Source organism: Colias eurytheme, chromosome 6 (assembly GCF_061535395.1).
Source record: "Colias eurytheme isolate Ceu_HAF_F1 chromosome 6, ilColEury1 Martin Lab GWU primary, whole genome shotgun sequence".
In the NCBI taxonomy this organism is placed as follows: domain Eukaryota; kingdom Metazoa; phylum Arthropoda; class Insecta; order Lepidoptera; family Pieridae; genus Colias; species Colias eurytheme.
In genome coordinates, this window is record NC_142985.1 from 76803 (window position 1) to 91259 (window position 14457).

Sequence of the window (14457 nt, forward strand, 5' to 3'; positions counted from 1 at the left end):
TTCCGTTTTTATTTAATAATAATAATATAAAAAGACGTACTTAGTAGTAATAAACATACTCCAAAATCTGACGCATTATACTATACTCATATAAAAGAAAGAAAAAAAAATACACAAAAAATATTTATTTGTGAATTATCGATAACAAGGCTGACATCCCTCAGAGCATAGCATCAGATAAATATCAAGTTAATGTCATTAATGTTGAGTGACACAAATTTCAACCTTATCTCTATGTGTTGCGTTTCAAATTTATATCTATCGAAAACTAACGCCCTCTGTTGTGGAGTAGCTGAATGTTTTCGAATTTGGAATTTCTGTGCAATGAGAAACAAAACAGCTAATATACCTAGGGATGTTATACTAAAATAAACCGTAACATGGTGCGTTAGGGTACATATTGAAATGCTGAATTTATAACCTAAGTCAGTTTTTACTCAAATTAAGCTGTCCAATCAAAGGCATAGTTTACTTGTAGTGTACTGTATAACTATCGGTTTAAATGTGTGGGTTTGGCGACACTGGTTTTCATACTAATTAGACATTACAGCACTTCTATATGTTTTTACTGTTCTGTGTGTTTACTCATATATCTAATTGCTCCGAGACTCCTATGTATCCAAGGTGACAGGTGAAGTCAGCTGTCAGATACTACGTTCATGCCATTCATGCACATGTCATATTATTAGTATAATGTCAATGCCACCCTCGACATATTATGTGTGACATTTATCACGGAAATATAAGACATACCAAGAAGCTTATCTAATACACTGGAGATTTCAGTATGAACAAGAAAACTTGTAACAAGAAAATATGGCCAGCTTATCGGTCTTCTATCGGATACACTTTGGAGAGTGCGCTGCGGAACTGCACGATCTCGTTCCGCCATCCCCGTTCTTCTATCGATCGTCGAGGCGCACATACTCTAGGCATCGCCCTTCGCCATATGGTGGACGTTCCATGTACCCGGACTAAGCGGTTTGGTTCCACATTCTTTATCCGAACCGCGAGGGACTGGAACATGCTTCCTGAGTCTGTGTTCCCCGACGAGTACAATATGGGGGTCTTCAAGCGTAGAGTGAACAGGTACCTTCTAGGGAAGCGCGTTCCATCTTAGACCACATCTCAGCTTAACATCAGGCGAGATTGTGGTCAAGCGCTTCCCTATTACCAATAAAAAAAAAAAATATGACCTTGAATGACGTATGTATGTTTTTTTATCCCTTTCACACCCACTTGCCAAGTTAGGTGTGAAAGGGATAAAAAACATACAGACGTCATTCAAGGTAATATTTTCTTGTTACAAGTTAATGTTCATACTGAAATCTCCAGTGTATTAGATATAAGCTTCTTGAAACATACTTAAATTTCAAAATAAATAATTCGTGAGATAGTGCCATCACAAAAAACATTACTTAGAATAGAATAAAGAATAAGAATAAAATAATTTTTATTAGGCACACCAAATTACCACCACCAACACAAACAAAAAAAAGAAACAATATAAAAATACACTCTTAAATATAATCTAACATAAAAATTAAAACTAAGAATAAGATTTGTGTGGCGACTGGCGACCTGAAGTATTTACGCTTGAAGTATTTACTGAACTTATATTTTGATCTATCTGTCTGTGGATAGTGCAAACTGCAAAGTCAAACAAAATTCATCGTCACCTGTGAGAGCGTTTTCACATTATCCGATCCGATATCGGATATCGGACACCGATAGCCGATATCCGATATCGGATAAAATTTTCCCTTTCACATTGTCCGATAAAATCCTTCCGATATCATCATGAGTGTTGCCAGAAATTTTTAGAGAAAACTAAACTAAATTGCCAGTTGATAATAAAGGTATAATTAAAAAAAAAAATCAAATGATAGATCATAGTTGTACATACATTAAAAATAACTACGTAAAAAAAAACAACTTCAAAAAAAGAAAAGTAAAATGTAAAAAGATTTGATATCATTAATTACTGCATATTATGTAGATGTGCTATTTACTAAATAGTTTTGATATCGGTCATTTGTATAGTATAGGCTTAGAGTATAGGTATGTTAACACATTATAAATTAAATAAATTTATATCAATACCTACTACAACCTAGTATTAGTTAATGATTTTAGTAATACATAATATTATGTATCAGTAAATACCTTTCAAAATCTATGAAATGTATTTTTAACAAGACGTACCTAGTCATTTAGTCATTTTTTCACTATATACATTTATAAAAGTTCATGTAGTACCTATGATAAATTTATTAAGTGATACAATCTTTGTTCACATTTTCTATTATTTTTCTTATTACACTGCAAATAGAATATTGTCTAATATTGTCACCCGTTCAAATATATATTTTATAATATGATTGTTGTCATTTCCTGTAAGTAAAGATACATAAATTATTTTATTGTCACAAGCAATTATTTTAGAATTAGGAGTTTTCAAATATTATTTGTTGTTAATTCAAAATAAAAATAAAATCGGTGTGAAATCTCCTCCTTTTTTTGAAGTCAGTTTAAAACAAAGCACTCAATGACAACAATACAATAAACAGCACAACCACAGAGCACAACCAACATCCGAGTAGGAGGAGGAGCGAGGCAGAATGAGTTAAAATAAAGATGAATATTTTCGAAGATAGATATTTGAATTTAAGAACGCAATATATTAATTTTGTTTACTTCAGTTCAGTTCAGTTCAGCCAATTGCCGTATATTTTAATATGACAATTAAATTAGCTGCCGTATAAATCGTATTTTTAATGCCTATAAATACTTAAATGTGTGTTTTCTTAATAAAAAAAGGTTTCTTTTAATAGAAAGGATTTTAGGTTAAAGCAAAGAATTTTTTTAAAGATTTAGCGCCCTATAAGACTGAAAATACACAAACTACTGCTTTTTTGCTGTTGGTATACTGCCTTTTCGAAAATTGTGTTGGCAACACTGAACATTATCGTCCGATAGCTCACCCTCAGAGCGTTTTCACATTATCCGATCCGATATCGGAGGCCGATATCCGATATCGGATAAAATTTACCCTTTCACTATTTCACATTATCCGATAAAATCGTTCCGATATTCTATATTTTTTGAAGTGAAACTTCTTTATCGGGATTGGAAAAAATTTAGTGCAACATTTTTTCGTTACGCGTGACATTTTTCCGTTACGCGCCATCTTTTTCTTATCCCGTCCATGCGTGATTCGACGTATTTCTGTAAAGTTGCATATACATAGTAAATTAATTTTGAAAAGTTTCACTTCTTACGTGTGTACACTAGTACACGCACACATTTTTTTTAACATTTAGCGCACTCTAAGACTGAAAATACACAAACAAGTGCTTTTTTGCTGTCGGTTTAGTGCCTTTTCAAAAATTGAGTTGGCAACACTGAACATTATCGTCCGATAGTACAGTTCTAGTTGGCATATCGGTGTCGGCTTCGATATCCGATATCGGACCGGAAAATGTGAAAGAGGTACATAAATCACACATTTTACTTACCCCCGATATCGGATCGGCGTCCGACACCGATATCGAATCGGATAATGTGAAAACGCTCTAATTTTAGACATATGTGCGCTCAGAGCAATAAACCCCATGAATAAACCTATGCTCTCAGCTCCGAGGTTTTTGCAGTACAGCTTGAGTACAGCCACAAACGGCTGACTGTTGACAACGCATTTATGACAGTCGTATGACAGTTCACAGCTGACGCCTGACAGTAGTGAGTAGTTGGTAGGTATAATAGGTAGAGGTAGTTGTGATGTCAATTTCGCAAAAACATTATTAACATTTTAAACTTACGTGTTATCTTTTTTTATAGTTTATATATTATTTATGTATTAAAGAATTTATTAGTGTTTTATTCTGCTACATAATGCTTAAAATGATATTCTATATTTTCGAATTGAAGAAAGAGTTGCTGGTGTGCTTATCGTTATCGGTACTTTATATTACTTACTACCTAGTGGAAGTCGTCAAGGTAAAACCAATTGTTTCCTAAAAGTAATTTGATCATAGATAAGTGTATTGAGATAAATATTTTTAAATTTTTTATTACAAAATCAAATTAAGTAACATTAAAACTGAAAAATAAGCCGAAGTTTATAAATTTTCTATTTGATTTTATGATTTTCAGAAACCATTGTTAATATGCGGCAAAGGAGAATTTCGACAAATGCTTGAGGAGAAAGTACCTCTACTAAATGAACCATATTGGCCTACTCCATGGTGTGTGGAGTCGAGGCTTCAGACAGTGATTGCCTCTGTCCTTCGTTCACGAATTTTGCCAACTGTGAATTATCGAAGGTATCATCAGTTCATATTACAAAATAAAGACCCTCAGTCGGTCTGTCTGCAACAAACTGAAAAATGACTGTTCTGATATCCATTGTCTTCACTATAGTCTGTCCACTATAAGAATTGCTTTTTGACAGCTCGACGGGTGATACCAGAAGTGATGTTCAAAAGATTATCGATTGTGATACCATTTCAATTATAAATTCAAAATATTATCATAAATCGAATCAGGTACGTAAATAATAATTACAACGTAAATGTACTAATAAGATGTGTAATAATAAGACCACATATCTATGCATTGTATGTTAAAACTAAACTAAACTAATATTTTATTATTTATTGGTTTCTATCTTACAATTTGGTTGTCTCTACGTTTAAATTATATAACATAATAGAAGAGTTTTTCTGTATCGGATATATTTCACAGAGTATTTCTATCGATTATTTTAATCTATCGACCCATCATTGAATAATTCTGTGTAGGCATCACTAAGTGGACGGGACCTGTCCATGAAGTACGATAATTATTTGTATGACATTTTAACATAGACAATACAATCCTACATGGGCGTGAAGCTGTCAAAAAGCAAATAATATAATGGACAGAGTATAGTTGTTAATGTGGTTCTCGAATAGGGTTTCAGACTATGCACTATGCAGCCAGAGCTACATTGGAGAGCTAGCATTATACAGTGTGGAAGTATTCTATGGGCCCTGAAGGGAAAATACTTAAAATACTGAAGATAGCGAATTTTGCTGAAAGAAATTTTTAAAAAGAAATAGAACTGAAATTTACTTGCATCAACCGGGAATCGAACTATAAAAAATGAAAAAAATTGAAATTTGTTATTTTATTTTTAAAATCTACTCAAACATTGTTAAAGATATTTAATTGTTAGTTTCGCTTTAAAATATTTGCTTTTAAACAGAAATATCATGGAATTGAACATTTAAATTAATTATAAAGAACGTTACTAAGTTAACTCTATTTATCTAATAAATTGTTCAAAATGAAACTTGTAATTCTGGATATTTAATTTATTTTCTTCTGGAATTACATATAATAATTAAAAGTAAAACAAATGAAAAATACAAAATAATAATCGAATTTTAATACTGCAGTAGGGTGTTTAATCGCGGTGCTCTTAAAACCGCGTTTAAAACTTCAATAAAAAAGAAACATCTAAGAAATAAAATGTGTAAGTATTTAAAAATTATTTATTTATTAATAATGGAACTGTTTACTTACCTAAAATTCATATCTTTAATAAAACATCTTCGGATGCATAAGAAAATTATAACTGGTTGTTTCACTTGACAGACGGAAAATTTTTCAAAGACGGCATCAAGGCCCATATGTACTCCATAATAAAGATTTAATATTTTACGGATGTTATTCTATAAAATGCTAGTCTAAACTTATTTGTATCGATTTGAAGAATAAAATAACAAATATTAATTTTGAAAAATTTTTGTTAGTTAGATTCCCGGTTGATGCAATACAAGTACCAAAATTTTCGGAAATCTTTATATGCAGTTTTATTCCTTTTTAAAAATAAAGGAATGTTTCCTTTCAGCAAAATTCGCTATCTTCAGTATTTTAACCCGTGACGCGTCCTATGTACAGACGGTTGCTCATAACTAAAACTGTACTGTAGCGTCCTGCGTAACAACGACTGTTCATAACGCGGCCAATGACTTTGAAGGTCACCTGTAGTTCTTACAAGTGAATGTTTCCAGTATAAAAAATATTTCTCTATGCCTTAAACATTTATAATTCGAATCGACACGACTCCGAGACAGGCAATAGAGACCAAAACCACAAAATAAAAAAAAAAGTGAATCATTGATTGAGTTGCGTCATCGGCCATAGTTTGTGACATTTGTCTTGTTAAACGAATATTTGGATTGTGAATTATGCCGAGAGGAATAATTAGATGAGTGATAATTGAGACGTATATTACTGGAAATTTTACGTAGAATACGTTTATGATATTGGTTTTAGGGATATTTGAAGAATACTCAGTGAAAAAGTGTCTCAACTTTTCAGTGCGGAAGACGCAAAATGGCGCTTTTTTTTCTTGTTTGTGAATAATGGAGATTTGTTATTATTCATAGTGAAATACGTTGTGTTAAATGTGTGAAAATATAAGTGAATGTATTTGGCAATCGTGTAGTGATATGAAAACGTGAATATGATCATTTGATGACTCAGCATTATCATGTAAGTGTTAGTATGTAAGCAATTAAAATTAAAACAAAAGAAAATCAATTTTTTATAATTTTATAGAAAAAATATATCGTCATGATTACATTTTTATGCTATAACTAGTTTCTTCCTCTTTCCAAAAATATATCATACATGGCATATAATTATAGAACAATAGGGTAAATAAAATTTTCAAACTCGGTAGTCATAAAAAAGCTAGATTTCGTGAACTCCCTTGACACTATCGGGATCGGTGCCGGCTGTGCGCTAGGCATGGGCGTTGAATCAACGGACTAGTTAAATTAACCGTCTATGTACACTCAACGATTCGACTAGTCCATCGTTCATCGACGGACTAGTTGAATTCAACGACTAAACAAAAGAGTCGAAACGCTCGTCAACGCGTCCGCGACGGTTAACGCTTCGACGTGGCCGTATAATAGTCCACCGTAGACGGCTAAACGACTCGACGTAGACGGCTCGTCAGTCGACACGTTTGTATCAACTACCAACTTGCGACGCGACGCGTCGCGAGTTGATAGTTCAATATTTTTACCGTTAATTCCGTTTGACTTTTAATGAGATTACTATGATCAATGCTCGAAATATTGAAAAAAAAGGAGATTAATTTGTATTAATTTGATATTATTGAATTGTCTTAAAAATCTAAGATATTTTTTTTATTCAGTTAATTTATTACATATCATAAGGATTACCTACCTATAATAATATATTGAATAATGTTAAAATATCGACTATAACTAACGACTTAAAACGACAAGTTAAAACATAAACAAAAACTTGGTAATAGATAGGTGATATAAATATAATATAATTGTTAAAAAACAGCTCTGACTTTTTCTTTACTAGAGACAACCCTGACATTGAATTCTTTGAAAATCTATAATTCGTAATAACTTCGTGTTAAGAATGTGGAATTTTACATGTAGAGTGTAGACCTCAGTTCAAGGTAACGAACGTTCGATTACCAATACCGTCGCGCGTCGGTCGACCGTGTTAATTCGTTTGGGGGTTTACACATCGACTAGTCGAAGATTTTAACTAGTTGATCGACTAGTTGATGAACGACATTTAACGGTCTAGTCTCGTTGATGAAAAATGCGTCGACGACCCATTCCTACTGTGCGCCGGACGCGTCACGGGTTAAGTGCCTACTTTCCCTCAAAGACCCATCGAAAATTTCCACACTGTATAGTAAGGGTTCATTCGCACTATGCGGGTAGCGGGCAGCCGCATTCGCAACCGCAACGTGCGGTTGAAGAACCGTTGCGATTTGCGGTCATGTCGATCCAGTTCAAAGAAGGACGTGGAAGAAGTTGCAGCTATTTACTACATTTACACACGTTACGTCAAGAAGAAAAAACAAAGAAAGAAGTTCTGGGTGCATCCATTTTGCAATATTTTTCGAAGAACTAAAATAATATGAAGATAAGTTTTTTTTACTAGAATGTGCATACAAACGTTTGAAGAATTATTGAAAATTTTAGAAAAATTTATAACAAAGCTCAATGGCGGGCAGCCGCAGACTGAACCGCACAGTGCGTATAGCAACCGTCCGGCTGGCCGTCACTCGGGCCGCAGCTCTCCGAGCAACCGGAGCGGTCTGCGGGTAGCCGCATCGCAGTGCGCATAGAAATGAATATTACGTACATAATTGTGCTTGCGGTCAGCCGGACGGCTACCCGCATAGTGCGTATGAACCCTAACAAACAAATGCAATGTGCACTTAGCAAAGAAATGCTCACAATGCATTGTGGTCCCAACATCCACAACATGAAGCTTGTGGTGGCTGTAATGATTCACAATGAGTTTAGGCAATTACAGAAACACCACAATTACACCCTGAATTGTGTTATTACTTTTAAATTTAATTACTATATCAGTGTAACTTGCATACCTACATATAGACTGGGGTAGAAGCCTTTGAAAATAATGAAAAGATAAAAAAAATCGCAGTCGGATGAAACCCATTAGAGAAGGAGGGGAATATGATAAAAATGTAAGGAAAAATAAATTACGGTCAATCCGAGTTCGGGAAGCGGGAGGGGGGAGCTTTTAAGAGAAAAAAATGGTTTCTCTCAATTTCCGACAAAACTACAAGTCCTATAGAAAAAAGTTCAATGGCAAAGTTGTAGGTAATTAAAAGTTCTACAACTTTTGTATTCACAATTTTTTCACATAACCTAAAAATTTAGGTGAAAAATTCAAAAAACCAAGTTTTTGGTTTTTTATTTCTATCTACTTCAAAATTTATTTTTTTTCTACGAAATTTGGTGGAAACTTACTTTATTATGTCCCAAATACACTGTAATTTATTTGATTGAAAATATTTATTTTTTCGCCTTATTTTGAATTAATACCAAAAAAAAAACCTAATTTTCAATCGAGAAGTCACCCGTCAAAATATCAGCTTTTTTCAATAACTTGGGGTGCCTTTTATTCATTGAAATCTCTACTTTCATATGGTGTAAAAAAAATTAACACCACCATAGTAAATGTTCTCAGGAAATGCATACAAACAGTCTGAAAATTAGCTTTTACTAAATCAGGCACAATTCTTGAACTCTATATCTTCTCTTGTATCGGCTTTTCGGCAATATTTCAAAAGAAAAATAATTATCTGTTCTAAGTTTAATATTTTACAACATATTCAAAAGCAAAATGATGTCGATAAAAACATTTCAGGTAGTTCGAGAAGTGTGCCTGATTTAGTAAAAGCTAATTTTCAGACTGTTTGTATGCATTACCTGAGAACATTTACTATGGTGGTGTTTATTTTTTTTACACCATATGAAAGTAGAGATTTCAATGAATAAAAGGCACCCCAAGTTTTTGAAAAAAGCTGATATTTTGACGGGTGACTTTTCGATTGAAAATTAGGTTGTTTTTTTGGTATTAATTCAAAATAAGGCGAAAAAATAAATATTTTCAATCAAATAAATTACAGTGTATTTGGGACATAATAAAGTAAGTTTCCACCAAATTTCGTTGAAAAAAAATAAATTTTGAAGTAGATAGAAATAAAAGACCAAAAACTTGGTTTTTTGAATTTTTCACCTAAATTTTTAGGTTATGTGAAAAAATTGTGAATACAAAAGTTGTAGAACTTTTAATTACCTACAACTTTGCCATTGAACTTTTTTCTATAGGACTTGTAGTTTTGTCGGAAATCGAGAGAAACCATTTTTTTCTCTTAAAAGCTCCCCCCTCCCGCTTCCCGAACTCGGATTGACCGTAATTTATTTTTCCTTACATTTTTATCATATTCCCCTCCTTTTCTAATGGGTTTCATCCGACTGCGATTTTTTTTTGTTTCAAAAATTATCTACTCTAGTGTAATAGAAACCTATTATTTTATGATTATATTAACTAATTATAACTTTTATATTTTTTTACTGAAAACATTAAGATGACATATTAATTATTATTGAAAAGCAACACAGTGTGATTGAAAAATGAAAAATACTAGTTGTTAAATGTGGAATTACAAATCTCTCTTTCTGCCGCCATACTGCCAGGATTTTTCATTGAATTATCTACTGTATTCTTAAAAGATTGTAGAAGATAAATTAAAAAAAAAAATGGATTTTGTATAAGCAGGAGTTAACTATAGTAATTAGTAATTTATTAAGGGAAGTACCTTGATTAAAATAATATGTATTATATTTGAGTGGTTAAAATAAATGCAAATAGTGGCATCTGCATAATTTAAATAAAAATAAAATTTAGAGAAATACTCCGGTTATCGGACGGGGGACAAGTGGCACTGGACTGGGCGGACGCGCCGGGCGCGACCGGCGACAAGGCGCGGCCGCTGATGCTGGTGCTGCCCGGGCTCACGGGCGGCTCGCACGCGGACTACGTGCGCTGCCTCGTGGCCGCTGCGCGCCAGCTCGGCGCGCACTGCGTCGTCTTTAACAACCGCGGCCTCGGCGGCGTGCCGCTCACTGTCAGTACCATATCTTTTATAGATTTTGCTACACACTGTATGGAATGAATAAAGCTTTTATAGATCATCAGTTAATTAACCTCGGCTCCACCCGGGGAGTCGTCGATTGTAGCTTTTTAAAAATTTTCAGCTGTTAGCGTAATTCACGCTGAGACAAATCCGACGAAGCTAAAATCTTCAAAATCCTTTCTGCTGCGAGTTAATAACGGTGAAACTGAAACATACTCGTAAATTTAAAAAATGATAAAAATCGCCGTTTGCATCATACGTACAGACGCCCCGGCTGTACTGTGCCGTGAGCCACGAGGACCTGGCGGAGGTGGTGGAGGCGGTGCGCGGGCGCGGCGGGCCGCTGCTGGGCGTGGGCGTGTCGCTGGGTGGGCTCATCCTGGGCCACTACCTGGCGGCGCACGGCGAGCGCGCGCGCCTGCACGCCGCGCTCATCGTGTCGTCGCCGCTGGACGTGGAGCGCGGCTCGGCCTGCATCGAGCGGCCGCCGCTCAACGCGCTGCTGTCGCGGCACATGGCGCGCAACCTGCGCAACACGGTGCGCGCGCACGAGCCGCTGCGCGCCGGCCCGTGGGACTGGGCCGCCGTGGACGCGAGCCGCTCCGTGCGCCAGTTCGACGCCGCCTTCACCACCAAGCACTTCGGCTTCCCGTCCGTGGAGCACTACTACCGTGCGGCCACGCTGCGCGGCAAGCTGGCCCGCGTGCGCGTGCCGCTGCTGTGCCTGTGCGCCGCCGACGACCCCTTCCAGCCCTTCGACGGTGAGTGTTCGCACACTGTCACATAACTAATATAACTGTACTGTTTGAGGCCAATTGAAAATTGGCCCTACCTCTATCGCTTGTTGAACAATAGCTCAACCGATGGTATAGTATTTTTATGAACCCAAAAAAAGTATTTGTCAGTAGTCGACATTTTAATATATCTTAACCACATCTTAATAGTCCGATCCTTAATAATACCGTCGCAGGATTAGTACGTTCATTGTTTTTTTGATGAAATAAAAATTTTATGTATATTTAGTATAATTAGGAGAATATATTATATCGACTAGGTTGCCAGTCTAAATTTGGCCCCAAGCATGTTTAATTAAATTTTTTCTAATCCATTTTTGGGAAAAAAAATTTTTGCCGCCGGCAACCCTTATTTGCGGGCGGATTTAATTAGGCACCCATATGTGATAATTAATAGAAAAAAATTAGCTTTAATAATATATGATTCATAAATGTGCGTGATGAAAGTATAAATGGATCGAAATCATACCTGTTTGCACCAGGCTGCGAAGAGGTTGCGGTCAGGTGAAAAACGGCAACCGTGATTTTTTTTAAATATTTATGTATATAATTTGCCATGATGTAGACTACATTTTACATAAAAAACAAGTGAACGAAATTTTTTCCCAAAGATCCATTATAAAAAATTTAAATAAACATGCTTGCGGCCATATTTTGACTGGCAACCTAGTCGATATAATATAATAATAATCTCCTAATTATAAATACATATAGGTACATACATACAATTTTGGTTACATAAAAAAAAAACTATGAACGCACTAATCCTGCGGTGGGATCTAGTACTATTATGTACATTTTTATTTTGTAACGCCTAATAGTTTTACTATGTAGAGAATTGTGATTATTATCTTAGATTATAGGGTTCCGTACGATATAACAGGACCCCATTATTGTGACTTCGCCGTTTGTCTATCCGTCTATCTGTCACCAGGCTCTATCTCATGTCAACATTTGAATTCAGAGATAATGATAACGGTAACGATTTAAGACATTAAAAAGGTGATTTTATGCATGTTTTCTATTGATAAAAGCGACATCTATTCTGGCACAAGAATGAAAGAAAATGTTTTTTAAAATATTAATATTATTGATTAATATTGCGATTAAAACGGGTCATTTAAATTTTTAAGTAAAAAAATACCTAATTCGTATATTCCATACGAATCCTAAAAAAAAACGCTCAAAAGAGCGTCGGCGCCGTCGGCTCGGCGCGTGTGCCGACGGGCCGACGGCGCCGCTCACGGGGCCGCGTGCGCAGTGCTGCCGCTGGACGAGGTGGCGCGCTGCAGCTGCGTGGCGCTGGCCGTGACGGCGCGCGGCGGCCACATCGGCTTCCTGGAGGGCTGGTGGCCGCCGCGCGCGCCGCGCCGCCAGTACATGGCGCGCCTCGCCGCGCAGTACTTCGGCGCGCTGCTGGCCGACCCCGCGCGCCTGCACGCGCCCCAAGTGTGCGGCTAGCGGCCCGCCGCCCGCGGCCCGCCGCCCACGGCCCGCCGCCCGCCGCCCACGGCCTGCCGCCCGCGGCCCGCCGCCCACGGCCCGCCGCCCGCGGCCCGCCACCCGCGGCCCGCCGTCCGCGACCCGCCGCCCGCCGCTCGCCCGGCCCGACGCGGTCTCGTACATCTTTCATAATTTCATTTTTCATATTTTGTTATTGGTTAGCTCACACGATAGACGCCGTTGGCCGTATCGATCCCCGTCATATAATTCTGTACGAAGTGTACCGACTTATTAATGTAAATATTTAAACTGCAGCTGCGACTACTGAGCTTGAAACTTAAGGAGATAGGCATAACGAGTTCGGCATAATGCTAACAGCGAGTGTACACTACAGTGTACATGTCTACCTGTTACGTTTCATTGAAAGATGTAACATATGTAGTTAAGTATTTTAATACCTATATTTGGCATGTGCCGTGTTTATCGCAATGAATTGCATAAATATATATTAAAAATTAAAAATGTTGTGTGGTTTTATGAAACCACGGTAAAAGTGAAACTTAGGCACAAAATTATCGTATTTGTACGATAATTATCGTACGGTTCCGAACACTGCTTTATACCTACTCGGCAGCCGACCGTCACGCGACATGCGCTACACAGACCAAAAAGTTTGAGACGATGTAATAAAAGTTTCACTTTAAAAAAAGTAATCCGCTATAATAGGCATGACGACAGTATCCATAAATGATCGTATTAGTGTTTTTAAGGGAAAATGTATAATAAATAAATTAAATATAGTGACTTAGAAATCTTAAAAACGTTAAGATTAATGAGATTATCAATAAAATAAAACATTGAAATTCTGCAGTTGGCCATTTTGACTAAAACACGCGTGACGTCACGCTTAAGTAAACAACTCACGTCAGATGTGTTTAGTCGTTATGAATATGTTGAGAATACGCATTTTATTTATTTTCTATTGTTTCACGTATGCTTTATCAACTCAGAAAAGAAATATAATTGCGAATTCACGAATACATGGTTCGGGGTTCTCCGCGATAACTTTATACAATCATTTCTTATTATTTTCTCGCTTGAAATAATTACTAACACATTTTTGAGCATTAATTTTATGTGGATTCAAACTGCAATACTGCACACCACTTATAAACTTTGTAATTCGTTTCTATAACACATATTAAATAAATATTTTTTTTAATTTTCTTCGCAATGCGTACGTATATACGTAATTACGTACGTAATTACGTATTTACTAAAGAGTGACGTCACGTCTACGCCATGACACCTGCGAGCTGTTTTGGCACAGTTAATAAATATTTTTTGAAAAAAGGCTTTTATCTTCGTCAAATTCAAGTATATTACCGAAATATAGGGTTTTTCTTGTATAGTAAACGTATACACACATTATGGAAGAGGATTTCAAAATCTTTCGTCATGCCTATTGTTATCAATAGAAGAAAACACACTTCTTTCAAGGGAATGCTCTTGTTTATCAGCATTCAGCACCCTCACTCGTTGATCATTTGTGGCCTGTACCTTCTACCTAGTCCTTTATAATTATTGGCATCTATCAATTCATAACAATTATAGTTTTATATAGAGTCATGAGTAGATAAACTGTACGGAAACAAAGCATCAAACAACCGCGCGAATCGCCTGCGTGGTGCTGGTTGCCTAAAGACGCTGACA

General features: G+C 36.3%; 1 protein-coding gene across 1 annotated transcript; it reads left to right on the forward strand.

Moving 5' to 3' along the window:
- The first annotated feature begins 3758 nt into the window (after positions 1-3758).
- Positions 3759-12766, forward strand: Hydr1 (abhydrolase domain containing Hydr1). The gene is made up of 5 exons (XM_090102358.1): positions 3759-3999; positions 4156-4325; positions 10279-10498; positions 10773-11268; positions 12563-12766. The coding sequence occupies exons 1-5, from the start codon at positions 3895-3897 to the stop codon at positions 12760-12762; spliced, it is 1191 nt and encodes a 396-aa protein (XP_089958484.1). The 5' UTR covers positions 3759-3894; the 3' UTR covers positions 12763-12766.
- Positions 12767-14457: the final 1691 nt, after the last annotated feature.